The sequence below is a fragment of the Frieseomelitta varia genome, unplaced genomic scaffold (genome assembly GCF_011392965.1).
Source record: "Frieseomelitta varia isolate USP_RPSP 00005682 unplaced genomic scaffold, Fvar_1.2 scaffold_217, whole genome shotgun sequence".
NCBI lineage: Eukaryota > Metazoa > Arthropoda > Insecta > Hymenoptera > Apidae > Frieseomelitta > Frieseomelitta varia.
This window is the reverse complement of record NW_025109939.1, coordinates 891,646-917,047: the sequence shown is the minus strand read 5'-3', so window position 1 is coordinate 917,047 and position 25,402 is coordinate 891,646. Positions and strand designations below refer to the sequence as shown.

The following is a 25,402-nucleotide window of genomic DNA, read 5'->3' as shown; positions in this document are numbered from 1 at the left end:
GATACAATTCTACGTTCTACATCATCTTATCGTGTTTTTTTTTTCTTGGGATGTTAACTAGACTTGATAAGACGTAAATATACGCAGAGATCCCGCCAGTGAGTCGCGTGTGAGCGAGTTACAAGCGGACAGCGAAGAAACTCTATCGGGTAACTTTTGCAAGAAATAATTTTTCTGATCTTTCTGTAGAAAGTCGCAGGTAAGATTTATAGGTGTCTCGTGTATAGCAATTAAAAACAACAATGTAAGGAAAAATTGAAACTGATTGGCGTGGAATATGAAACTCACTGTCGACACTCATGGTTTCGTGTGCCTACTTTCTTCGCGCATTCGATGCTAATTGTTCATATACATACGTATGTGGAACGAGCAAGTTCGCTTGCAGTTTGAAGATTTTTGCTTACGAGTCTCTGTGTTACTGTGCGTTGTTTGATTTGCAATTAGGGAATTGAATTTTGCAATTAGGGATAAGTTGGTAGAAGTTTAACAGCAATTCCACGAGAATGTCTCTGTTTGGAACCGAAGTAAGAAAAATATCAACACTGACATGAAATTCAAAAATCATTCTTTTATTAAACCACCAAGTAGCAGCCTTGGTTTCATTGATCACACCTCTATTCGAATATTACGACGATCAGTAATGGGGGAAATATGGAAAAAATATTGAACCATCAAATCATCAAATTTATAATAATTGATTACGTCTCAATTTTCTCAATTATTTAAATAAATAAATAAATTAATTATACTTTCCTTCTATAAAATATTAAATTATTATCAAAATTGTTCTCACTTCAAACTATAATCTTACTTGACGAGAAAACCAAAGACACCAAAATTTTCCAATTCAATTTTTCTTTCCACATCACAATATTAAAAATATATATTGAACCAAAACTGTATCATTGATCGTACCTTTCATACACCATAATTTTCCCTTCCAATTTGCAACGATTATCAAGACCAAAGTTAGTAAACCGATCGTATGAACCGGTGAAATTGTTGCTACATGATTTCATCCGTAGCGCCGTATCCATACGCAGTGTCGTCTGCTCACGACTGTAAATTAACATACAGGTCAGCCTAAATTTTCACCTCAATAACCAGCCCAGTCCACTATTCCGTATAAATAACGAACTGGCGAGCACGGTGGAAGTGTTGTGTGAAAGTATACGTCGACTTGGTAGGAAGTATAGAACGCCGAGCCCGATTCAATCGGTTGCTCCGTTTTATTCAACGGCCGAGCGCTACGGAATTCACAGTATTCGTTTCGTGCGCGGCAAGAAAAGTGCGATCACCGCGAACATGTGCATCCGCGCGACACTATGCGTGGCCCTCGTACTCGCTGCGGCGTGTGTCGTTAATTGCCAGGAAGTAAGTAGCCGTTTAATCGTGCACCGAAGTTCGCAAAGTCATTCGAAACTTTCCCAATTGGCACGCGAACAGTTCGATCGGTATCATCGGCGAAACTGTACGAATCAGCAGGTTGTAAGTTGCCTCAGAATCGAGATTATATTGATTATCAATGACATTGAATATTGTGTCGAATGTTTTACTTTGACGATTTTATTTCTTTTTTTTTTTTTTACATATCGCTTTGCAATTTGCCTTAGACGTCAGTAGATTGTGTTTTTTATTCATTTGTCAGAAAGAATTTCGAAGAAATGATATTTTAAAAGAAGGTTTCATACGTGTACCTTATTTGACGCAACATTGTAAAATTGTGGAAAAGCAAAAGAAAAAAGAATCGAAATTTCTAAATTTTCCAATATTTACTGTTTCCTTGGATAATTTTCTACGTATGGCACGTTGTGTGAAAGAAAATCCTAAATGGCACTAAGTAAAATCGTGGATTTTAAGTTAAATAAAACTCGAGATTTAAAGTTACAGAAAATTCTGTAAAAAAATGTTCCATTTAGTAAATTTAGAATCTACTTTCGTTATGTTTCAGAGGAGAAAGAAAGAAAGCAGTAAAGTTAGTTTCGTACATGTTTCTTTGTGTTTTCATTAGTAGAAAGCTCATTTAAAGATGCACCATAAAATACGAATCGTTTCTCTCAAAATATTTCGAAATATAATGGGTAGTCCTTGAATAAATAAACGTGGAAAATAAAGAATATTCTTTGTCTCGGATCGGGTGAAAATATTTTTCCCAATGTGAGATAAATTCGTCCCCGCGGAGGTTAAGGTCGTTATTTAATAAAATAGGGTGAGTGAAATTGAATAGTTAGGTTGAATCGCGAATAAAGGACGGTCGTATGAAACTCTTATAAACTTCCTTTTTTCATCCTTTTTTGGCAGTAAAACGCGAGCTTTATCTTACGATTTATTAGAGTCCTTTTTTCACGCGAAGTGTCGTGGATAATTTAACGGACACTCTCTTGTGAAAAATGAGTGTTTGGATCTGTAATATCTAACCTTGTACGACGTCTAACACGGCTAAATGAATTTGAATTTTTGTGATATTTACTGGGTATCATCATTTACTGATTTTCGTATGTAACGAGGACGTATAACGGCGATTGAAGATGTTCAGATTAGTGCTCTGTGTTTTCGACATCGTACGCGATCAATGGTTAAGCTCATGTTTGCGTGAGTTGAATATTTATCGAGTTTCGTGGGACACGATTTTCGAGAACAAATTGGTGTGGCATCCTAATTTCTAGATGTGAATATTCCAAGTGTTTGGATGTGAATGTACACTTGGATAAGATAATTTTAATTATTTTGGAACTGAATCCTCTTTTCCAAACACTGAGAAAAATTACTAACGTTATAATGATTTTAATTACCTTTTGGGAATAACCTTCGTCAAGAATCACGCGATGTTGCAGTAACATCATCGACTATTAATCGTTGAAGCATTGCAACCTTCTTCTTTACGTGCTTCATTTATAAATTCTTTATTTTTCGAATTTTCCGTATATTTTCTTTCGTGCACCGAAAACCTCAACCTAGTTTCACCGAAGATAAGTGTAAAAATATTTATATCAATATTTCATGTTGTAAAATTTTTTTCATTATAAAAGATATTTGGATTTTGAATGTTAGCGACCTTGTTCGAATTCTTATGATGAAAAATTTACGATAATTAGGTGGATGAAACGTAAGATAAAAATAACAATTATAGATGCAGCCGGCAGCCGTTGAAGTTAGCTTAAATGTAACGCAGTATAACGTAACAGCTACGGACGATAAAAATTTCTGGGAATGGTTATCCAGTTTAATATCCGCTGGCGGGTCTATAAATGGTACAACTGAACTTCCGAGGCCAGCGACTACTGAACCGTGTTTACCTTGCAGTGAGTTGGAATTTAAAACAAACAGCAAAATTGCACGAATTTGATGCGATTGCACGAAGTCTCTGCGAGGTGCCGTTATTTACTCGTTGGACGTTGAAAACATTGCAAATGCATATAATAATTCTAAGAACCATTTTTTGTTAAAAATTAATTTCGTGCGATCTTTCACATGGATCTTTTATTCTATATTGATATTAATATCAAAATGAAACGACTGCAGTGATGACTTGCAAAATTAATAAAATATAATAAATTGTTTATAATAATTGTTTTTTAGAATGTGGTTTGACGAACACGCAGAAACGTATTGTAGGCGGTGTCGAGACTCAGATCAATCAATATCCGTGGATGGTGTTAATGATGTTCAGAGGACGATTTTATTGCGGTGGATCTGTTATAAGTTCTCGTTACGTGTTGACTGCTGCACATTGTGTCGACAGGTGATTTTATATAAATTATGAAATTTAGCACAATTTCGTCAACTTCGTTACTTTCACATACAGTGACTAAAGTTGCAATACAAAGTTATTCCAATATTTTCCAGCCAGCGTAAATGCAATTTAATGCAACGCTAATGAAATCGCGGCTTGTTGTTGAACTTCAACTACATCGTACATAATAATAACAATAGAATTATAATGTCATACAATATTCTAATATTATTTTCCAACCAACACTACCACAAAAATATACAACAAGCGTAGAAATTTTCGACATTTTGGTCTTTTTCACTGCAGATTGTAATTTTTCCCTAAAGACAACAAAACATAGAGTAGCAATTATTCATTGCACGGTATATTTATCTAGTAACAATAGAAACAGTGCGACAGTGCGTTGCAATCGACCAGTTACAAGCCACAGCGTGACATAAATCTCATGAATAATTGAAATAGGTTCGATCCAAATCTGATGTCAATTCGGATATTGGAGCACGATCGCAATTCAACTACAGAGTCAGAGACCCAGGAATTTAAAGTCGAGAAAGTGATCAAGCACAGCGGTTATTCTACGTTCAACTATAACAACGATATCGCGCTCGTCAAATTGAAAGACGCCATTCGATTCGAGGGAAAGATGAGGCCAGTTTGCCTTCCAGAACAAGGTAACGCTCTAAATCCTCTGGCGTTCAATGACACGGTGGCACCATGCCTGACACAGATTACAAATTGATTTTCATATCTCGCGGCATCTACTCTGTCCGATATAACTTTGAAATTAATTTTACTTCTTAGCAAACGTTGGTAAATTATTATTATTATATCTTGGTGTGCAGCGTTTCAGAGAAATTCTACTTGTTCGTCCACAAATTTGTAGAATTTAAAATTTCGCTCGAAATTAGAAGCTGAATTCCATTTTAAAGAGGAACACAGTTGTTAAATATTGTCACTGACAGAAATGCTTTTAGAAATATTAAATATTAAAAATAAAGTAAAAAATTGTATTAGAAATATTAGAAATAAGAAAAGAATATTATATTAAAAATATTAAAAATAAAAAAAGAATATTATTAAAAATATTAAAAATAAAAAAATTAAAAAAAAAGGGAGGACATACGAAGATTTGATTTGTAGGGAAAACTTTCGCTGGATTGAATGGAACAGTGACTGGTTGGGGAGCGGTGCAAGAGGCTGGCGCCATATCGCAAACTCTACAGGAAGTGACGGTTCCGATTCTGACGAATGCAGAATGTCGCGCGAGTAAATATCCGTCGCGAAGGATCACTGACAACATGCTGTGCGCCGGTTATGAAGAGGGAAAGAAGGATTCGTGTCAGGTAACGAAAGGAAAATTCTCCTCGTCGTTAATGTTTTAAACATCTTTTCGCTTGACAACACATACAAATCGAAAATTGTTACATCTTTATACATTTTTTGCATTTACACATATTACGTGCGCCAAATTTTGCATACAAATTTCGCCTTATCGTTTAACAACAAGCAGAAAAATGTGTCGTATGAACTTGCTTCCTCACTTTGTTTCTATTTCTATTTCCTTTACTAGGGAGATAGTGGCGGCCCCCTGCACATTATTAACAACGACACTTATCAAATAGTTGGTAAGATTTATGCTCCATTGCTTCGTAAAGTGTGGAAGAGGTATAAAGCGAATATTTTGTAATTTTAATGTTTCGTGGAAGAGTTTGATGAATTTAGATTTTATTGGAAAGTGAGGAAAAATTACGAAATTGGTAAATAACGATACTTTCATATATTTTTATAGTAGGATCAAGTAGATCAGTGACATTAATATTTAATAAGAAAGATGAGAATAAATTTAATAATATTTTAAAAAATAAGATATTTAATAAGAAATTCAAATTTCATCGCACTTGTTTTTAAATGCTTTTCTATTAGAAAATTATTTAAAAACATTTCTTCTTCTGTTCTGAGAATCAGACATTAATGAATTAATTCTTGGAAGAATCAATCCTTTAAATTATCCATTAAGAACGTCTTGTAGATCTTTAAATCACCCGTTAAGAACGAATTTATTCTCGACAGCAAGTAAATTCTTGTCTTCTTTCGACAAAATCGAAATTAAATATGTTTAATTTAACGCGATCACGTTGAAGTCCGCTTTACACCTCATCCAGCGACTATTTTAACAATTGAACGGATCTACAAAGACGCATCTGAATTCGCAGGAGTGGTATCCTGGGGCGAAGGATGCGCAAGGCCTGGCTACCCCGGTGTTTACAGCAGGGTGAATCGTTTCCTTTCGTGGATCAATCGCAACACCGAGGACGCGTGTTACTGCTAATGTAAAACGGTGAATAACGCTTCGATTATTTTTAAATTCATCGAGTCTTGGCTGACTGAAAACTCGATACTGTAAAATGTACCTCTATCTCTCTGTTTTTTTTTTTTTTTTTTTCTTAAAGACTAGAATTATTCGTGGAATATTTCCTCCGTGAATTTAAAGCTTTTGAGAGTATTAATAGACGACCATGTGAAACGAGTACAAGTACCAGCTCGGAATATTTATTCCTGGTAATCTCTCATTGCGTAGTAAATTGATTTATCAGCCATGCGCGAATATATACTAGATCAATCCTCTATAACACCGTGCGACTCAGAAATATTTGCATCCGTATTTTTTATAATATTATTACTCATGTTTATCGTGTCTTGGAATTTTGACAGCGGCAACTGTCAATTTTTCGCGAAGAAAGAATGATCTTCTGCGTCAAACATAAACAAATGGTTAAAATTGGCAAACAACGAAATCTCTGTATTTTCAAATATTTAGGTTTGAATTTCTATATCGTTTAAATTTACATTTCCCTATCGTGTTTCACTGCTAAATTAAAGCCAAGTGAATTACGTCGTTTAACGATGTTAAAGTGAAAAGAAAAGTGAAAACGTGTACGGAAAACGTGAAGAATGATAAAGTGTTATAGAGGGATCAGACGAGTCTTACCGTGTTCACGAAAAGTTGAAACGAAGAGGTGGCTACGCGTTATATCCGTTATATCCTACGTTCGTGCAAGTGAGACGATTAAAAATTAAGGCACGTATCGAGCATCCGACTCGTAACATCGAACGTACGAGAAAGAAAGTTAGCCGAACTTTCTCTGTTTCATTGGACTTGGAATTTTGGTGAAAACTCACGTACTTGCCACCCTGAGCGCTGAGCTTCATTTGTCGTGTCACACACATGACAAAAGTTGTCAAACGCCTCGCGTGCCGTCTTTGCATCACTATTTCGCGAGTTACACGCACAGTGAAACGTCGATTGTTTTTTCATCTAATAAAATACCGATCGTTCGTTATTAAATGAAACGAAATTAACCTCGATATTTATAGATATTTATATAGATATTTATATAATAGAATGCTCGACAATACTCGATTTGTAATTTAACTTTAATTTTATTGTTGTATTTATTTTTATACTTGTATTACACTCGAACTTTTTATATTGTTGCTATTATATAAATAAAATTGTTGATATTTATCATCGTGAAATTAAATATTTGTTCTTCACTTTTCTCGTGGATAGAAAAAGATACAAAAATTGTAAAACTAAAAAAGATGATGACAAGGTGAAATAATAACGTGAAAAATGAAATACAGTATAATAAATACAGTGTAATAAATAATATGTATAGATGAAATATGAAACTATGAAACTATGATGAATATTCGAAATGATTTTATACATGTAAAAAATGTTTCATTATATTTGAGAAAAATCAAATATCCGTGGATGTATTTTTTTCTTCTTTGTATTCTTTTCTTTGTACAAGAGAAACTGTCTAGAAAATGTTATGAATTGGAGGAATACAAAAAAATATACAAGAGAAAGAATTGCTGGAGCGAAGAAAGTAGAAAGGAAGGGAACTGTTGTAGAAGAAAGGATCTAAGGAACAATTGAAAAAGCTCAACTCAGCAAAAAGTCTCTAAGCCTATAGGATACCGCGAGATAGCGAAGTAAATTAGGAAAAGAGAAAATGAAAGAAAATATAAACAGTGGAAAGAAAATTTCTTTTGGTAATTTCATATCTTTTCCTTTTTTCATCAATCGACGAATCACTTTACGAAACATTCCATAAGTAATTCGTTAAAATCTACGAACGACAAAATACTTAAAAAATATCCGAGAAAACGCATATGTCAATTAATTCACTATGACAGATCTATATACATCGCCATAAAATTAAATTATTCTAATTATTTTGCCTAATGCGTGATTCGCACGTCAATAAAGTGATTCTGATTGTACCTAACATTGCTCTTCATAGTTAAAATGTTTCATTCAATAATTCTTTATTTCTGAAGAACTGAAGTATTTGAAAATATTTGTGAACAATATATTTCTTATATTTTAGCAATCTAGAAATTCATATTAAATTTAAATTCGTGTATATTCAGTAATATATTCTGTTCAATACGAAATTTGGTATCTAAATTCTTGCCAAAATTTGTTTCATTGTAAAATAATGTAGGTATATTTTTTTTTATACATCAAGCTTTTAAACAGAATAATATTGCGCAGAAATCATTACAGAATAATGACTAAATATTTTAAAGATGTAAAATTTCAATTTTCCTCGATTTTTTTTAAGCACTAAGACAAAACATTTTAACCAATAATAATTGAATAGAATGATCCAATTATTCAACTGTAAAAAAAAAAGAAGTACAAATAGTAAAATTCGAATATTCCAGCTCATCGTTCTAAACATCAGTGACTAGAAGTCCTTCCGGTTTGGCTTGCTGCTCCGTTGATTTAACATCCGTTGCTACTTTGTCGGACAACCAATAAGTTTCCATGTTACCCTTACCCTGCTCGGAACAGTAAACCAGCGAATTATACGACACGGCGGGTGAGAATCCCTAAATTAAACTTTTTGCGATACGAACCTTGACCCAAACCAATCCGCGCGATTCAACGTGATAGCGATCCGGTGGTAATAACGCTTTCGTATCCGATGAGATGTGTACTTTGCCCGGCTGTGTACCGTGAAAATATTGAAAATAATTTACATCGATAGGTTCGAGTCGCTTACAATTCGCAAATCTAATTTATTTATTTCTTGTGGCAAAAGAGTAAATTCTCATTGCTTTCAAATTACACGGACGGAGCAATCGAATTTTAACTCGCGTGATAGAATTAATAAGAATATAACCTTCATGTTATTTGAATTTTTCAATGAGAGCAGTAAGTCCGAGTGGCAAGTTAAAGACATTATGAATATAAATAATTTTATTATTTTCAATCGGTTTGAATAAAGAGCAAAGAGCAAAGAATCTGCTCTTTGTACTTCTTTGAACCTTCATCTCGAACAATTCACTTTAAATAAACTTACCAGGCTAGTTGTTTGCATTCTGGAAGCGGTATTCACAGTGTCACCGAAGAAGCAATATCTAGGTACTTTGATGCCAACTACACCTGCCACAGCTGGTCCAGAATGAATACCTATGAAAGTAGAACATACTTGTACGCGATTATGCTCGTTCTTGCTCAATATTTCGAATATATTAAAAAGAAAAAAAAATCAGATTGTCTTCTGTGAAAAGTAAAACAGCAGAGGAAAGAATAAAAGAGAAAGGAAACCATAAAAAACAAGAAATATTGTTTGGAATCTTCTCTCTCTCTCAAAGATAAAAAAGAAGAGAGAGAAAGATAAAGAAAGGAACGAACCGCGGTGCAAGCGAAAAATCGAAAATGAATTTTAATTAAAAACGAAACACCTTAATCTTAATTTTAAAAAAGGAACCAACTGTAGAAAATCAAAAAGAAAATATTGAAAATAAACCAATTGTGTCAAGTTACATGAAAAGAAATCCCCTGTTGAATGAATTTGAATGTTTGGTAAAAGATAATGGGAAAAGGAAAGGAAGAAAGAAAAACGTAGAAAAGATAAGAAAAAAGTCAGAAGTATTGGAATCAAATCTCACGTCGAGTTACCTATACGAATTTGGATATCAACGCCAGAGGGTAACTTGAGGGATCGAACGTGTTTTAGCAGCTCCAACGAAACATCCGCGATATTTTGCGCGTGATTCTCCGTTCTATCCGGTGCACCACTGGCCGCCATATAAACCCGGCCGACGGTTTCTACCTGTTGAAAGTCGTACAGATAAACTTACGAAAGAGATCTATAAAGGTATCGAGATTACTCTGTTCCTGTTCCTTTTACTCTTGATCCGATGAAAGTGGAGTGTTCAAATTACACGCGACACTTACTTTGTACACATTGAATTCATCCATCAACGAGTCGAAACATGAGTAAACAGCGTTCATCGACGAGACGATGTCCATCGCGCCCTCGATCGTCGAATAGTCCAGGTCGCAAAGTTCGCAGAACAGCACGGAGATAGACTCGAACGACTATGAAAGAGGAATAAAATTTTTATTAAAATTAAGAATTTATTAATTAAAATTATATCGAATACACAATAATAATAATAATAATGAATATATAATATAATATAATATAATAATAAATAAAATATAAATAATATATATAATATAATATAATAATAAATATCGAATATACAGTAATAATAATAAATGTAATATAAATAATATATATAAAAATAATATTATGATAAATTAAAAGCACCATAAGTGATCAAGTCAGTATATAATAATGAAATATCATTTTACTTTGTAAGAAGAAAATTTCAAAATACTCGACATTTCGTTCGTTCAATTATTAATTTCGAACGACTAAATATTATCGTCTGGTTTCATCGATATTTTAGAAGATATCTTTAAATACCTCGCAGGTGCTCAAAGGACTAGCTCCAGCACGCAATCGATCAGCAACTGTCTGCGGGATCATGGAGTATAAAAGCTCGTCGCTCTTATTCTTCCAGCGATCCAATAACGCGTAACTGTTCTCCAATTCGGTCGACCTTTGCTCGGCTCTCTCGAACATCATCTCCAATCTAAGTCACAGTTCATCGAAGCACGTATGTATGTATCTCGTCGACGTTTGGTGGCGTTTGAATTGAAACGAGTGGAATAGAATAGCTCGGTTAGCCTTACCCGGTAATTAAAAAAATAATATTGTACCTTCCGCAATGCTGCCATCCGGCGAGTACTAACTCACGACTCAAGCCATGGGGATTCAGATCGTTCAGGTACAGTCCCATGTTAAGCAGTTCGTCTAGACTGTTAATTCTGTCGAACAAATTCGTTCTCTTGTTCTATTTTTGATGTAATTTTTCGCATCGTTGCTGCGAGCCACTCAGAAGCCATACTGATCAACTCTATGCAATATTAGAACTCCTATGATTTCTCAATATTCGATTACCGTTTCAAATTGATTTTGAATCGTCTTATCTCCGACTCATTCAGAGTTCTTTATTACGATAAATAAACTCGTAGAAGAAAAGATAGATAATACGATTATAGATAAGGATTATCAAAGATAATGTAACTTGACAGACAATGCAAGTTTATTTCTTGAAACAGTTTAATGCAGAAACTATCACGTAACAGTCAAATGATTCACAAAACCTTAGGATCCGTAGGATCGATGAAAATATAAAATCTGCGAGATCCAGCTTCTGAGAGGCTCGTGCGCGCGCGTGTATCTTGCCAACTTACAGGGGGCTACACAGGAAAATAATTGCTTTAAGATCCTCGATATATCTCATCTGACCTTTCAGCAGTATGCTTCTAGCTCCTTGACTGCCTCGCCTATCCAATCCGGAGCTGGTGCTCGGCGTATTGTCTGAGTTTGACGAAGCATCGTTATCGTTTAATCTGATTAACTCCAGTTCAAACATCACCGAATGCAAGTACATCACCTGCGCACGTGTGCATCAATTCGACGATTGATCGGGAATTAATGTAATACGAATATCAATTAAGGATTGAATTGTTAATAAGGATCGTTAAACGGAGATTAATTACGCAAATGAATGATGGCCGTGTTGTGCGTTGCGTTAGAATGAGCTCTCGTTCAGGAAAGCATTAACGAAGCATCATTCTCTTCTGAAGTTAATGGCTTTGTATGGAGTTAATGAAATGTGTATAAGCCTCCTTTAAGTAACTAATTTATTAGTCAGTGCGTGAAATGATGGTAATGGTACTGAATATTTATATAATATTTTGTTGTTCTATGTATGAATTTTCGTGCGTTTATATAAATAAAGAAATTCTTAATATTTAGGAAAGCGACTGATATAAAGTCATAATTAAAAAACTGGAACTTCAGCAGAGATTCAGTTTCCAGTTATTAAATATTATTTTAGACACTTCCTTTTATAATTTTTACAAGAGCAATTTAGAAATTTTGCACAAGAGCAGTTGGAAACGATGTCGTTTGATAACACGATTAATTCATAAAATATGAATAATTTCACAGTTCAAATCAAATTTACACATTCCATTATGCGTTCATAATGAATTCTGTTTGATCACAGTAAATTGTCACAATTTCATTAATTCCATAAATTCTATTTAATTTCAAATCCAATTGAATAAAGAAATTATTTCGTTTGATAGAATGATCAATTTGTGAAATAACGTAGTGACTATAACATGTGTAAACAAATTCCAGAAATTCTCCAAAAGGATCTACAATGTGAAAAGATATTGTATCATCGAACTAAGAAAAAAATCTGATGTAAAATGACGTAATAGCAATAATACAACGTCCTGGTTTCTTTGCTCCGAGAAAATATACGAGAACGATGCTGGAAATGTGACATACTCTCTTTTATCTGCCATAAAATAACCCCTTACGTTTCCCCATGTGAAAGATATCCCTTTAGGCCTGCGAACTTTAAAAACATCCGTGACGTGTTTGTTCAAGATGGACGAACTGCCGCCCCACGCTTGCAGCAATTTATCACCGGCCCCCAATATTTTCATGTCCTTGTTGATTATCACTCCAAATGGAAAAAGGCGCAAGAGGAACGAGATTGACACCGGTGCCAATTCACGGCCAAGCGGAGTTTTCATACTGTTGTTCTTCGCGATCTGAGAACGTGAATACGAATAATTTGAACTTTAATTAGATTAAATCAGAAATATACGCAATATACAGAAGTGTATGAAAAAAAAGCAAAATAATTTCCTTTTGATAAAAGGAAGAGTACAATAATGATAATAAAGAGTACAATATGTTACAAGGACTGGAATGGTTTATATCATTCTAACGTGTAATTATATCCAACATTTGATATCTAATGTGCAACATGTTTCATTTGAATTTCCTAGATTAATTATTTATAAAGACATTTTCCTTTTAAAAAAGGAATTGCTCGGCTATCTAATCGTTATTCACCCGTCAATTACTCACGTATTCACGATTGTCGAAATCGATTCGGAATTTAACCATTACGCTTCTGGATCCAGGGATATTGTTTGAACTTCCTAATACTCGTATGACCAAATCTGTTTCGTACAGCTCTTTTGCTATTTGAAACAACTGACCTAAAGAGAAATACGCAACTGAATCTTTGATGCACACTTTTGAATTAAATTCAAATCATATAAAAATGTTTAATTTTAAAATTTTTCCACTTTCACAAATTCATGTGTATATATATATATGAATTTGTGAAAGTGGAAAAATTTATTTATATATATACGTTTACATGTATAGGTTAAGAAAAATATAAGTAAAATTATACTAAAATTATAAGTAAAAGTCAAAAGAGAAATAGTCATTAAACAATGGAAATTTTTATTGAAAATTTTATTCTACTCTACCTTACCCATGAGATAATGCGTAAATCCTTTCCTAGTGCTTCGGTAAACCAACACTACACCTTGTGGGTCGACGTGTGTAGTGTACATGGAAGGACTTTTCATTCTTGGGTACGTGAATCTCATCTGCATGTGAATATTGTCGACGCTTTGTAGAAAGTCACAAAAATAGCGGCCAGTGGCTTTTATCATGCAGGCATATCTGTTACAAAGACAATAATTACCGCTGAATTTTGATCTGGAGAAATTTGAATTTGAACTATAATATATCTGAAATATGAATGAAAAACAGGCGTTCTTGAACGAAACGCAAGTTGTATAAAATTAATATCAAATTATTTAAAAGTATCTCTTACGCCCTTAAACTTTAAATTACATTTCAAACAATTTCATTTTAAAATTTCCAATTTGTTCATGCTTCTATTATATACAAAAAGTTACAAATCGCGTCCGCAAGAAAGTAGAATCTCAAGTTCGTTAATCAATATTTATGTATTATTGTCTAACGTTTCAAATTTACAATCTACATAAATCACGCCCCGTGTCTTATATTCAGACGTCGCATAATTTTCTCCCTTGAGACATCGAATAAGACACTGATAAGGCAGAGTATTAAGTACGTATTCCCTGTCGCCTATAACATGAACAAATACGTCATCGAACCAACTTAACAAACTGTTGGCAATTTTCATTTTCATTCAGTGAAAAATGAGGGAGCGAACAGTGGAACAAACTAAAATATTTAAAGCAGAGAGTGTCGCTTTCAGCGTATGACTTGCTAATGAAAAGGAGTATCGATTCAAACGCAATAAAACATTAATCCAAGCTTTTAATGGGACTTGTGTTCCACCCCGCAGGTAATAATTAATTTCTACATCACATAGTTCTCCATGGTATAATGGTAATTGGACCGTTTAATTAGCCAGAATCTAAATCCAATATCCAGCAGCACGAGGCTCAATCCAATCATGCACGTATTCCAATTCGTATGACCATAAATGGATACATTGATTCCGTTCATGTTTAAACATCACAGTTATCTCTGACCGATTCCTCTAATTTTACAAAATAAAATGATAGGTTTTTGAGTAATTTTTTTTCTTTTTTTTTTTTTGTCTACACGTTATTCTTCCTTTTCTCTTTTTTTCTTTGGATTGCCAAGAATCACATACCGGTGATATTTTTTTAGAGTAATCAAAAAGGATCATCAACAATATGTGACTCTTAGTTACTATTTAAAATTTAAAAAGTTCAAAATTTAAAAACTTTAAAACTTTTAAATTTTAAAATTTAACGTGTAGATTAAAAAAAGTTTTTGTTAAAATAGAGGGTTTCAAAATTTTTCTTTAGAATAATATGAGACAATTACTAATAAATATTTATCGAGCATGAAGAAATGTTTTAATTTCAATTCAACTGTCATTGAATTACACACGATTCATGAAAGTTTATATTAATCATCTTAGATTCATAAATGAAAGCCAGAGTAAAACCGTTTAAAGAAAAAAACGACTCAAACTTTTGTTGTCAAAATAGGTTGTTCATTCGACGTCAGATGGAGAATACATAGCTTTAACTTCACCAAGTTCCTTTCGTGCGGTAAATTACTTAATCCTGTCTTGTCATTTCTGACCCAATTGTGTTTGCATACCATTATGAAATTTCTTATATCTATGGTAGAAGATATTTATGGAAGAATCGAAATAATTAATATGCATTTTTCATTTAAATTCTGTAAAACGACAAAATCTTCTCCATTGAGAATAAAAACTAAATTGTCACATGAAGATTAGAGAAATATAATAGATCAATCTTAAAAAATAATTCTTTTCAATTCCTGGAAGCAGTACCATGAATGTACAAAATATATGTAATTGGATATAATACATTGTGTATACAGAATATAGCAAATTAAATATATGGACGAAAGAACATTAAGTATACCAAATATGCAAAATCAAAATATACTAAATATACATAATTAAAATTAAGTAGTCTAATTTATATTTAGATTACCGCAGACAACTATGTCTCCGGAATATCAATTGTGAATTGAAAATTCGAATTTTTGAAAATGACACTTACCCTAAGTTGCTAAAAAATCGAACGAAACACTTCCCAAAGAATTGCATTACATCCTCCATGGACTCGCCGTTGAATTCGGCCAACGCAGCAGCTAAATTCGTCATGAGCTCGTCGGGATACGTTTGCCGCGTGTTGAAAACCATATGCTTGCAATCAGCTCTTTCCAGGAGCTGAAGCCACACATCCTCGCCATATTCTAACTGTAACGAGAATTTCATTGCCCTTTCAGCTTTATCATTTTCTTTGATATTAGCATTCTTTTTGAACAAACTTTCCCCTCTACGTTCTATATTACTTTCTTCTACGTTCTATATTACATTCTTTTTTCTTTTTAGGGGGAGGGAGGAAACTATTTTATGTTACTTTAAGATTTTATCTTATTACGTTGGTGCAACACTATAATGAAAGTCATATTGCGTCGTGGAATTCAGTAGAGACGATGTTCTAGAAAATTTTTTTTTAATTTTAAGATACATCGTAATGTTCTTTTGAAAAATTTTTTATATTCAGAAATATATTGCGAGAACATCTTAATACCCTAGAAAATATAGGAAATTTGTTGAGAGCTTGAAAATGTAATGCTACAGAAAAATTTTAATCTGTTCTAAGAGATAGAGGAGATTTAAAAAATTTCAGGATTTGATATTGCGAAAACTCTTGAGATGCTCGGGAAAATATAGACGATATTTCAACTTTTACTTTCAAAATGTAATATCGCGAAATGAAGGTGTCAAATCAGATCGTTACTTTCATGGGAAAATGATCTATCGTGGTCCAACGTGTGAATAACGCGAAAAAAATTTCGTTCACGTAGATTTCCACGCCGGCAGATGATGGATTTTCGATAAAGGTAGCTTAGAAACAGTGAGAAAAGACAATATAAAAGAACAGAGCGTGTAGCTGTTTCTATTATACCCTAGGGAAAGATTCCACCTTTCGTATTTCCCATTGTTCCCCTTATCGTAAAAAACAAAGAGCTAACTAATACGCTGCTCTTTACGTCATTCATAAATAATGATCGTGAAATGTTGTACGTAACAAATTGCAAGACACGTACATTCCTTATCCAACCATTAATTAAATTTTCTTCGTGAATTTCTTTGACAAACACTGTGAAATTTACTGAAAAGTATCAAAGAAGATCAAGTTCTTTTCACTTCACTTATATCCTTAGGGAAAATTCTTCATTTTTAAGAGCCGTAGAATCATTCTTAACATCCAAATGATTTTCACTGGCTATCAATGGCTTTTTTCCTACCTTTGGCATGCATTGATCCGACGTTATTATTGCTGTACTTTGACTTCGAACATCCAGAATTACCAACACGTGGATGATATTGAAATTTCCCAGAAATACCTCCGACATTGTTTTTCATAGATCGTTGCTTTTATTGTCCATTATTTTTCATCGGCTACAGCGTTACTGATATCGAGTAACGAATAAAAAAGTTTTTTAAAATGGTGATTGGATTTACGAAAGAGAAGAGAAATGTATTTCATAGATGATTCACGGTGAAAATAAAAGGAAATGACTTTAGCATCTTAAAAGATTGTTTTAGCAAAAACTTTACTTTTTTTTTTTTACCAAAAAAAGATCAAACTGAATATGCACTTTGAATATCGTTCCATTCTTAATTATTCCCTGTGTTAGGTTTGTTTTAAAGATTAAATGTCAACACAGTACGAAGATATTACAAGAATTTTATTCTGCAGTACTACTCTATGATTGTAAAATTAAAAGTTGAATATTTAACGTTATTAAGTTTTATGAGATTAATTTTACGAAATTAAAAGAATTAAATTAAAAGGCAACCTTCGCAGAATTAAATTTCTTCGTTAAATAAAGTGATTTTATTGATGATCTCGTTTGAAATATCAGTCGTGTATGTTTGAACTTTCGTATTAGATTTCCTAAACTTCCTGAATAATCACTTAGAATTTATCAATGTAGGAATAATGTACGAAACGCACATTGTTCGTTCTACATATTCACAAGAAATCGCGTAATTAAGCCAATTTCTTATTCACCGTAGAATAATCAATGTTCGTTCTGACATAATGACTTTGGTCACGAAAATTAATACGATCTTCACATTAATGAAACCCCGCGAGACCCAATATGTGAAATGGACACGCAAATTTTTGAAATGAAACGAATCGATCAGTTTCCGATTATCAAATATTAATCAAGTGCTAAATTATACAGAAACTGAAACGTTTTGTCGTATAACTAGAAATACAAATCTAATTAAAATAATTAATTTGTCCCGTTAATGATTGACATTTTAATATCTAACGGAACGATTTTTTAAATCTTTTAATTCCGCAATTAAATAATTTCCTAATTATTAAACGAAGATTGTTGAAATGTTTAAATTTTTAATTAAATAGATCTTTCTTATTATATAACTTTCAAAGAGAGAATTTTCTAATTTTCTAATCAAACGATTGTCCAATTTCTAATCAAACGATCTAATACATTGTCGAACAATTTTCCAGTTTCTAATCGAACGACTTCCCAAGTTTTAATTTAACAATTTGGTACCCATTTAATGCCTGATAGCATCTGCTCAAAGAAGCTAATCAAAACAACGCGACGCATGTTAACGAAGATAATCTAACCGCCTTTCCTCTCGCGCAAAACTTATACCTTAATTAATGCGCACTTGCTGAAACTGCAAACGAGGTTTTCTCTTTCGCAGCGGGGAGCAAAGAATGATAAATAATAAATCGCTGATTATACGATCGACGTCGATTCATTGAAACTTAATGCATTAGAAAAACAAATTAACGTCCTTAAGTGACGGAGGAACGATGCTATTTTTAAATCTTCGTACAATTAAGGCTCAGAGGAAGCCTGGATCCATCCATATTCAGATACCTTGTTTCATTGCGTACCTTCAGACCATTTCCTTCGACTGCTACGTGACTCTTTTAGCAACGACCGATTATTTTTGCAACAAATCAGCAACTTGCACGTCACCTTGACAAATATACATTACTGTTCAAATTTGGACAATAAGATGTGTAACGCAAGGATAATACATTATCTATAATGCACTGTTAAATTTCACGAAATGTTAACGAAATTCTGAGATACACAGATTATATTCTGAAGATATATTCTGAAATATATATATATATTACTTATACAATGTTCAAATATTAATAAGAATCACTGTAATACAATTATGAAATTATGAACGATTCGCAATAATTCTGATCTTTCCAACCATCATAGCTACGTGTAATTAAATTTAACGCGATTAAATTGATTTACGACCATTTATGCCACTCGTTTACGAAGATAAGCACAACTTATAAATGTGAGATCTCTTTGAAGTTTTGCGTATTAATCGCACAAATGGATAACGCGAAATAATTTGAAATATTCCTTTACGGCAAATAAAAAAGTGAGAAGCGAAATGAAATTTATGAATGAAATATCATTTCTGGTTTTTAACATTATTTTAATTGTACGAAATAATTTTACGAAAAAATGCACAATTAACCATAGCAATTTTACGAAAAATGCACAATTAACCATAGCAATTTTACGAAAAATACACAATTAACCATAGCAATTTTACGAAAAATACACAATTAACCATAGCAAATTTATGAAAAATGCACAATTAACCATAGCAATTTTACGAAAAATGCACAATTAACCATAGCAATTTTACGAAAAATGCACAATTAACCATAGTAATTTTACGAAAAATACACAATTAACCGTAGCAATTTTACGAAAAATGCACAATTAACTATAATGTGATTTCCGAGACGTTCGATTGCTCAACTATGCTTTTGTTACGTCAGTAACAAGTAAATAGGATGAATCACATGTTCGAATGTTCGAATCGGCTTGCGATCGGTTTCACCTCGCGAACGTTCAGCAGAGGCGAGAAGTTATCCCGAGGCAATTTTTCCAGAAGCACGATCTCACGATCGCGCTCGATCGTTTTGAGCGGATTAAAAACTCGTTGAAGAATCGGAACATTTATTCCAGTCGTCGATATTTAAACAAGTTGGGACACTTTATCAAGATGATTAAGAACGGAACGTGAATCTTCTCGAGGCCGAGGAAAGGAGGATATTGGAGAAAGCTATCGCGTTGCAGATCGGATCATGTTCTTTTATGGTTGCCATTCCTACGGAATTCTCTCTTAGATTAATTTCATTTGTATTCGCACCAGGGATGAAATCCCATCGAAGGATTTCTACTCTTCTAACGTTAATCGATTTGAAGTTGTATACATGTTGCATAAATATGCGCATTAATTGTACGCGCTACTCTTCATGGTTACCGAGTCATGAATTATTCTGAACTGATTAATTAATATGCCGTTAAGAATTTAATTATTAAATAATTTCCAAGAGCAATATTGCTTTACGATCGTTCGGCCTTTATAAATTACGTTTGATATGTTGATGGAAATTAATCTAGAGCGGCATTACATTTTTGTATGTGTTCGTCGTTCGTGTTTCAATTATTTAATTTTTATATCATAAAATTGGTGATATGAAAGAGAAATATGTCACTCCTATACATTATATACGTATTCAGTAGAATTTGAAATTTAGATTTTCTTTCATTGCGAGAGGAAACTTTCGAATATATCTCGTTATTACATTATTTGAGATTGAATTGCCACGGTAATTTGATGAAATAAAGGAAAATTAGATTACTTTTTATATCCGCTGAAACTTAAAGATACACTTAAGATTTATATTCTGCGTACTGAAAGATTTAATTGTTAAATTAACTGAAGAAAATGAAATTATTATTATGAATGAAATATCTGCCTGCCACTTACGTGCAAATATTATTCTAATTATCAAAGTGCACAACGATATATCTATTAAATTAGATTATATATATAAATTTGCAAGAAGCTCTTTGATTTTACGAGAACAAATATATTCGCTTAATTGAAAAAGAATGTAGAGATTTATACTGAAAGAGAACTTCAGAATAACAGCAGTAATAATAATTTAATATAATTCTATACAATCGTTGAAGGGGAACGAAGAAAAGAGTAGATAAAAGAGAATTTATTTTCGCCATTAACTCCATAATAATGAGAACTTAAGGATATTTTTTTTACTACGTACATACATAGATAATCGATTTCTTTAGCCTGGCTTTGTATGTAGTCTTTACGTGTTCCATAAGAATTGCAGCAATGCGCGAAAAATTCGTTTTTGATCAGGTATATACATAGAAAACATGTACAAAAGAATCAGTTATTTGTATGCTTTTCTCATTCAAATTGATGTACGTAGTTCAGTCAATATCATTGGTAAATATTCGGTACACGTGCGTGCAATAAAATAAGGAAGTAATGATGGCAGTGCACTTGCAGAAACTTTCATTATCAGTTCAATTGGCACGAGTCGGAATGGTCAACATTAAATGTACAGAGTGAGAGAAGAAAGAACGTGAACGAAATAAAAATTGAGATGAATCACGTTTTCATTTTAAAGTAAAATTAGAGAAAATACCGCGGAAGATTTCGATTATCCTGAATGACGATTGTTAAATCATTTTGCCATTGTTCGATAAAATTTTGTTGTACGATTCACAGTTTTGTTCCATCGTTATATTAAATGTAATGCAGTTACATTTAACAGTTTCATCGAGTTTTAAATTATTCATTGAACCAGGAAGTACAAATAAACCTATATGTATACTGCATACGTTGGCAAATATTTGTATTTATGTGTGTCCGCAGCAGGAACTGCTTAGTTTGAAGATGTTGAACGCGAAGTATATAAAACATAAAACTCAGTGACAAAAGTTTTACTTTGTGGATTCTATTACTTACAAGAAATTTAAAAACGACGGACGACACGTAATATGTAAAAATATCCAAAATAGTGTACTCGTAATATTTATTATTATTATAAACAAATCTCCACTTCGTTATTGTGTCCACGGAGATATAAATTTGCATGAATATCAATAATATAGCAATGAGTTTATCCATTTTATTAAAGAACAATTCATTGCAGCAGACCAGAATCTTTCTATCATCCTCCAATTTTCTTAATTTCGTTCAACCCCGTTGCAGATCTCAAATTCTAAAAATCTTTTTTCTTCTTCAATTGTCAACAAAAATGTAGAATTAAAAACCACGCACATTAAATTTGTGAGATACTTTTATCTCACTTAAAAACACTGCAACACTCTGAAAAACCCTCTCCCCTGATTTCCCTAATTTCGTTCAGCCTTGTCACAGACCTCGAGTTTTCATAATTTCCTTTTTTAATTTTTAACAAAACGAAAGAGGTAAAAATCACCGTGTATCAACGTCTCGAGAAACTGCAGAAAACTTCCCAACAACAGAAAAGAATGAACAGAAAACAGATTGAAAGAACAGAGCCATGACTGAAATGCGGTCCCAGTTATCAGAATCATCTTCTACACACACCGGTGCATGTGCATTGTTCCCTTTTTTTCTCATCGTGTAATCACATTAATTCGGATCAAGAAACCAGCGTCTATCCTATCGATTCTTTTTGAACTGGGTTTTCGAAACGACGGTTTCGATTGTCCAACACAATCGAATAAACTTAATCGAATAAACCAAAGTGCGAGTACACGTTAAATCGGAGTAACAAAAGAGTTACCTGTCGAAACGAAATCAACTGGTTCGACGAACAACCTAGCACTGACACATACAAAGTCGTGTTTTCTGTTTTTTTCTTTTTTTCTTTTTTTGCTTTATATACACACTTTCGTTCAAAAGTGTCAAAACGGATTTCGATTTTTTAAACATTCAATTTTATTGTAGACAACGAAATATCAATTTCTCAAATTCATTAATCCAAACTAATAGAAAAAAATAGAGAAATTGGTAAAGTAATATTTGCACATTTTTTCCTGAAATTTTTTCTGAAATTCAAACTCAAATAAACATTGTTAGTTTTATCTAACGATGCACCAAGTGCATAAAATAGTATTTCCTTGAAATAATCGCATTGGCATCTGAAATAAATTACTCATTACTATTCCGCAACTTGTTATTCAAAAAAATTTTTCTTATTCACTGGTTACTTATTCAAACGTAATTTTTAAGGAAATTTATTCTAAATATAAAAAAGTCAAGGCGTCAGTCAGTGTATTTTAGTTGATTAAAATTTAAAAGAATTCAAAGAAGTTAACTTTTGTTCGTCGTATTGACTTCAGTTAGAATTTACAATACTTCAACAATACGAAACATTTCACAGTTAAACGTAAACGAAATCAACGATCAATGCAATCATTCGCAGGTTACAATTTCGAGCTACAAAAATAATCATCACACTGATTTAAGTCAATTTGAACCTGTGAAAATTATCAAGAATTTTTGAGTCAATCAACATCGATCCTGAAAGATCACTTTGATCACTTTGATCTGCAATGTATCGGTACTTTGTTACAGTCACGTAATTAAAATTTTGATGCAAATGCAAATACTTGTCTCGAGTCTTTTGAGAGAAAGCGGAGAGGTACGTTTTACCGACCTGCACGAAGTGCTGGACACTCTCCAACAGCATGCCGTACATTGTTCCGGCTGTTTCCGAGATACTTCACCAAGTGACGTACGCATTCATGAGGCAAAGTCTCGTGAGGTGAGAATTGAGAAAACGTCGATCTTTCGGCGATCGTCAGACGGTGATTTCCGAAAACGCGAAACGATTCGATCGCATGGCCGCGGTGAAACGCGTCGCACCGCTGCCTTTCAGTCAAGTGTTTCGCGCCATTACCACGCCGTTTGCCATTTCGACTTGCTCGCTTCTCTCGCGTCTCTTAACAAGAGAGTGAGTACTGAGAGACTGGCCTGGTTCGGCGGCGCGCTTAACTTTGAGTTTCAGTATCGGTGCCGCCGGGGGTTACTCGCAATCCGGGAAGGGTGGTTTGGATTCACTGCGTGCGCAGCACGTTGCCACTTTCGCTTGATTCCTGCCATCTTTGAACACCTGTTCGCCTATATCCGGGAATTTTTGTTTCCCGTGGAAATTGTCTCAGAGAAACCTGAGAAACAAAGTGCTAAGCTTTATGTGCTATATTTGTGAGAAAATTGAGAATGCAGCCAATATAAAAAAGAAGAGATATAAAATATCTAAAGTGGAGTATTTGGTGTGATTTTTAATAAATAGAAAACATCTCTATTCGTCTTCCAATATTTTCGTTTCTTGTGGAAATTTTGAGAAATGTGATCAGAATGTGGATTTTTACGTTAATTTTTGAGAATACAATAATATCTAAAGTAGAATATTTGGCGTAATTTTTAATAAATAAAAGACATCTCTGTTTAAGTTTAAAAATCTTTAATTTCTTATATTCTAATATTCTTATTATTTCTAATATTCTTATATTCTAATATTCTTATTATTCCAGTAAAGGATGCTTCAGTCTTTTGAATGGTAGTATATATATCAAACTGATCTGATTTTTCTGCTGTCAAGATGATACGTAAAATGCAGAAGACAAGAGTACGAATGTGGTTCTCTCCAAACTCCAAGAAACTCCAGAGAATTTTGAATTCAATGTTAATTTAAATGTCAGTCACAGATTTTAAAAAGAATGATACAACAAAGCTTACGTACTCAAGAGAAAACTCTCTTTGTGATCAAATGCAGAGTTTTCAACAACTTGATATTTCAAAATATATATATCTCGAGATATCAATTTGAATATTGTACTAATTAGAGTTTAGTAAAATTGATATCTTAATTTAAATATACAGTTATACAATGAGAACAAAGAAAAATTTGTTGAATAATTTTTCAAACTCTTGAGAAATGTAATGTAACGTTGATCTAATTTTTCACTTACGAAAACGCTTTGTGAAGTAACGAGGACGAGAATCTAAGTGAAAACTGTTATTTTCATCAACGATTAAGTTACTAAGAATGGAAAGATTTAATGTAACGTTTCTGTCAATAAAAGAATTATTAAAAAATGATAGATGTGACTTATACGCAGACCTTTATCCAGCGGAGATACTTCGTAAGGGATGAGAAGTAAATTCGTGACTGAAATTGTACATTTTGATGTTCAAAGCGTTTTAATTTAACATGTGAGACATACGGTGTTTCGAGGTGAGTTTCAGTTTGGTGAAAATGGAAGAAAGTTTGTTTGTTTGAATAATTTATCTGACAAAGAGAAAACTCTTAACAAATACGATTGATTTAAACTTTTTCGTGTGATACTGTTGTAAAGGGCAACAATCGTAATTTTTTAAAACCGTATGTCATAAATCTGACACGTTGGTAATTTACGCGTAATATTTAATTAATGAAATTCAAAATTTATATAATTGGAGGGAAATCCATTTGAATATTTAGTACATATATTTAGCGAAAAGTGAATTTTTCTTGTATAAAAGTGTTGTATATCTCGCGAGAAGTAAAAGACAAGATAGCGGTTAGAACGTAGTGTTTGAAGTTTGAAACTTTTAAGCATAGCAAATGGAAGTATAGATGTATAGTTTCAACTAAGAAAGTAAGTTCAAAGTTAGTGAGAATAAAGGAAAGTTGGCTTGTCCGGACAAAGGTGTGTCTTATTTATTCTGTTCTCTAGAGACTTCCATCCTTTCCAGAGACTTAATATGATTCTTGATATGTCAATTGTCATGTAACCTAAATCAATATAAACTTGATATGTCATGTAACCTAAGCCAACATAAACTTGAGATTAAAATTTAATCGAAATTACTGCTTCAAGCAAGCTTGACGTCTCAAGTCCGATAAATTATTCAACTTCTGTATCATCCAATATAAAATAGTTCATGCCCGATGCAAGCTACGTAATAGACTCTTTAACCAGTGAACCTTGCTCAAGCTAA

General features: G+C 33.0%; 2 protein-coding genes across 3 annotated transcripts in view; one reads left to right on the top strand and one right to left on the bottom strand.

The window, feature by feature from the left end:
- LOC122527416 overlaps positions 1–23,399 on the bottom strand; it is a 40,040-nt gene extending 16,641 nt beyond the window's left edge. The window contains exons 1-11 of the mRNA XM_043651586.1: positions 23,076–23,399; positions 15,564–15,763; positions 13,487–13,680; positions 13,069–13,202; positions 12,510–12,746; positions 11,367–11,569; positions 10,830–10,937; positions 10,534–10,702; positions 9,996–10,139; positions 9,717–9,870; positions 9,115–9,224 (exon numbers count right to left, since the gene is read on the bottom strand). Of these exons, the coding sequence (XP_043507521.1) occupies positions 9,115–9,224; positions 9,717–9,870; positions 9,996–10,139; positions 10,534–10,702; positions 10,830–10,937; positions 11,367–11,569; positions 12,510–12,746; positions 13,069–13,202; positions 13,487–13,680; positions 15,564–15,763; positions 23,076–23,117 (1,695 nt within the window). The 5' untranslated portion in view covers positions 23,118–23,399. The remainder of the gene's footprint in view (positions 1–9,114; positions 9,225–9,716; positions 9,871–9,995; positions 10,140–10,533; positions 10,703–10,829; positions 10,938–11,366; positions 11,570–12,509; positions 12,747–13,068; positions 13,203–13,486; positions 13,681–15,563; positions 15,764–23,075) is intronic.
- On the top strand, positions 1,147–7,149 carry LOC122527428 (trypsin-1-like). 2 transcript variants are annotated; one of them, XM_043651620.1, is made up of 7 exons: positions 1,147–1,374; positions 3,131–3,302; positions 3,580–3,742; positions 4,196–4,404; positions 4,874–5,076; positions 5,304–5,358; positions 5,947–7,149. In XM_043651620.1, the coding sequence occupies exons 1-7, from the start codon at positions 1,306–1,308 to the stop codon at positions 6,060–6,062; spliced, it is 987 nt and encodes a 328-aa protein (XP_043507555.1). In that variant the 5' UTR covers positions 1,147–1,305; the 3' UTR covers positions 6,063–7,149. The 2 variants fall into 2 exon arrangements, with proteins under 2 accessions (XP_043507555.1, XP_043507554.1); XM_043651619.1 differs by lacking the exon at positions 1,147–1,374 and adding an exon at positions 1,381–1,488.
- Positions 23,400–25,402: the final 2,003 nt, after the last annotated feature.

Excerpts from the sequence above, each read along its gene's own strand:
- LOC122527428 (XM_043651620.1), top strand. The coding sequence starts at position 1,306 with ATGTGCATCCGCGCGACACTATGCGTGGCCCTCGTACTCGCTGCGGCG. Across the intron at positions 3,743-4,195 it reads GCTGCACATTGTGTCGACAG|GTTCGATCCAAATCTGATGT; the intron begins GTGATTTTATAT and ends TAATTGAAATAG. Across the intron at positions 4,405-4,873 it reads AGTTTGCCTTCCAGAACAAG|GGAAAACTTTCGCTGGATTG; the intron begins GTAACGCTCTAA and ends TTTGATTTGTAG.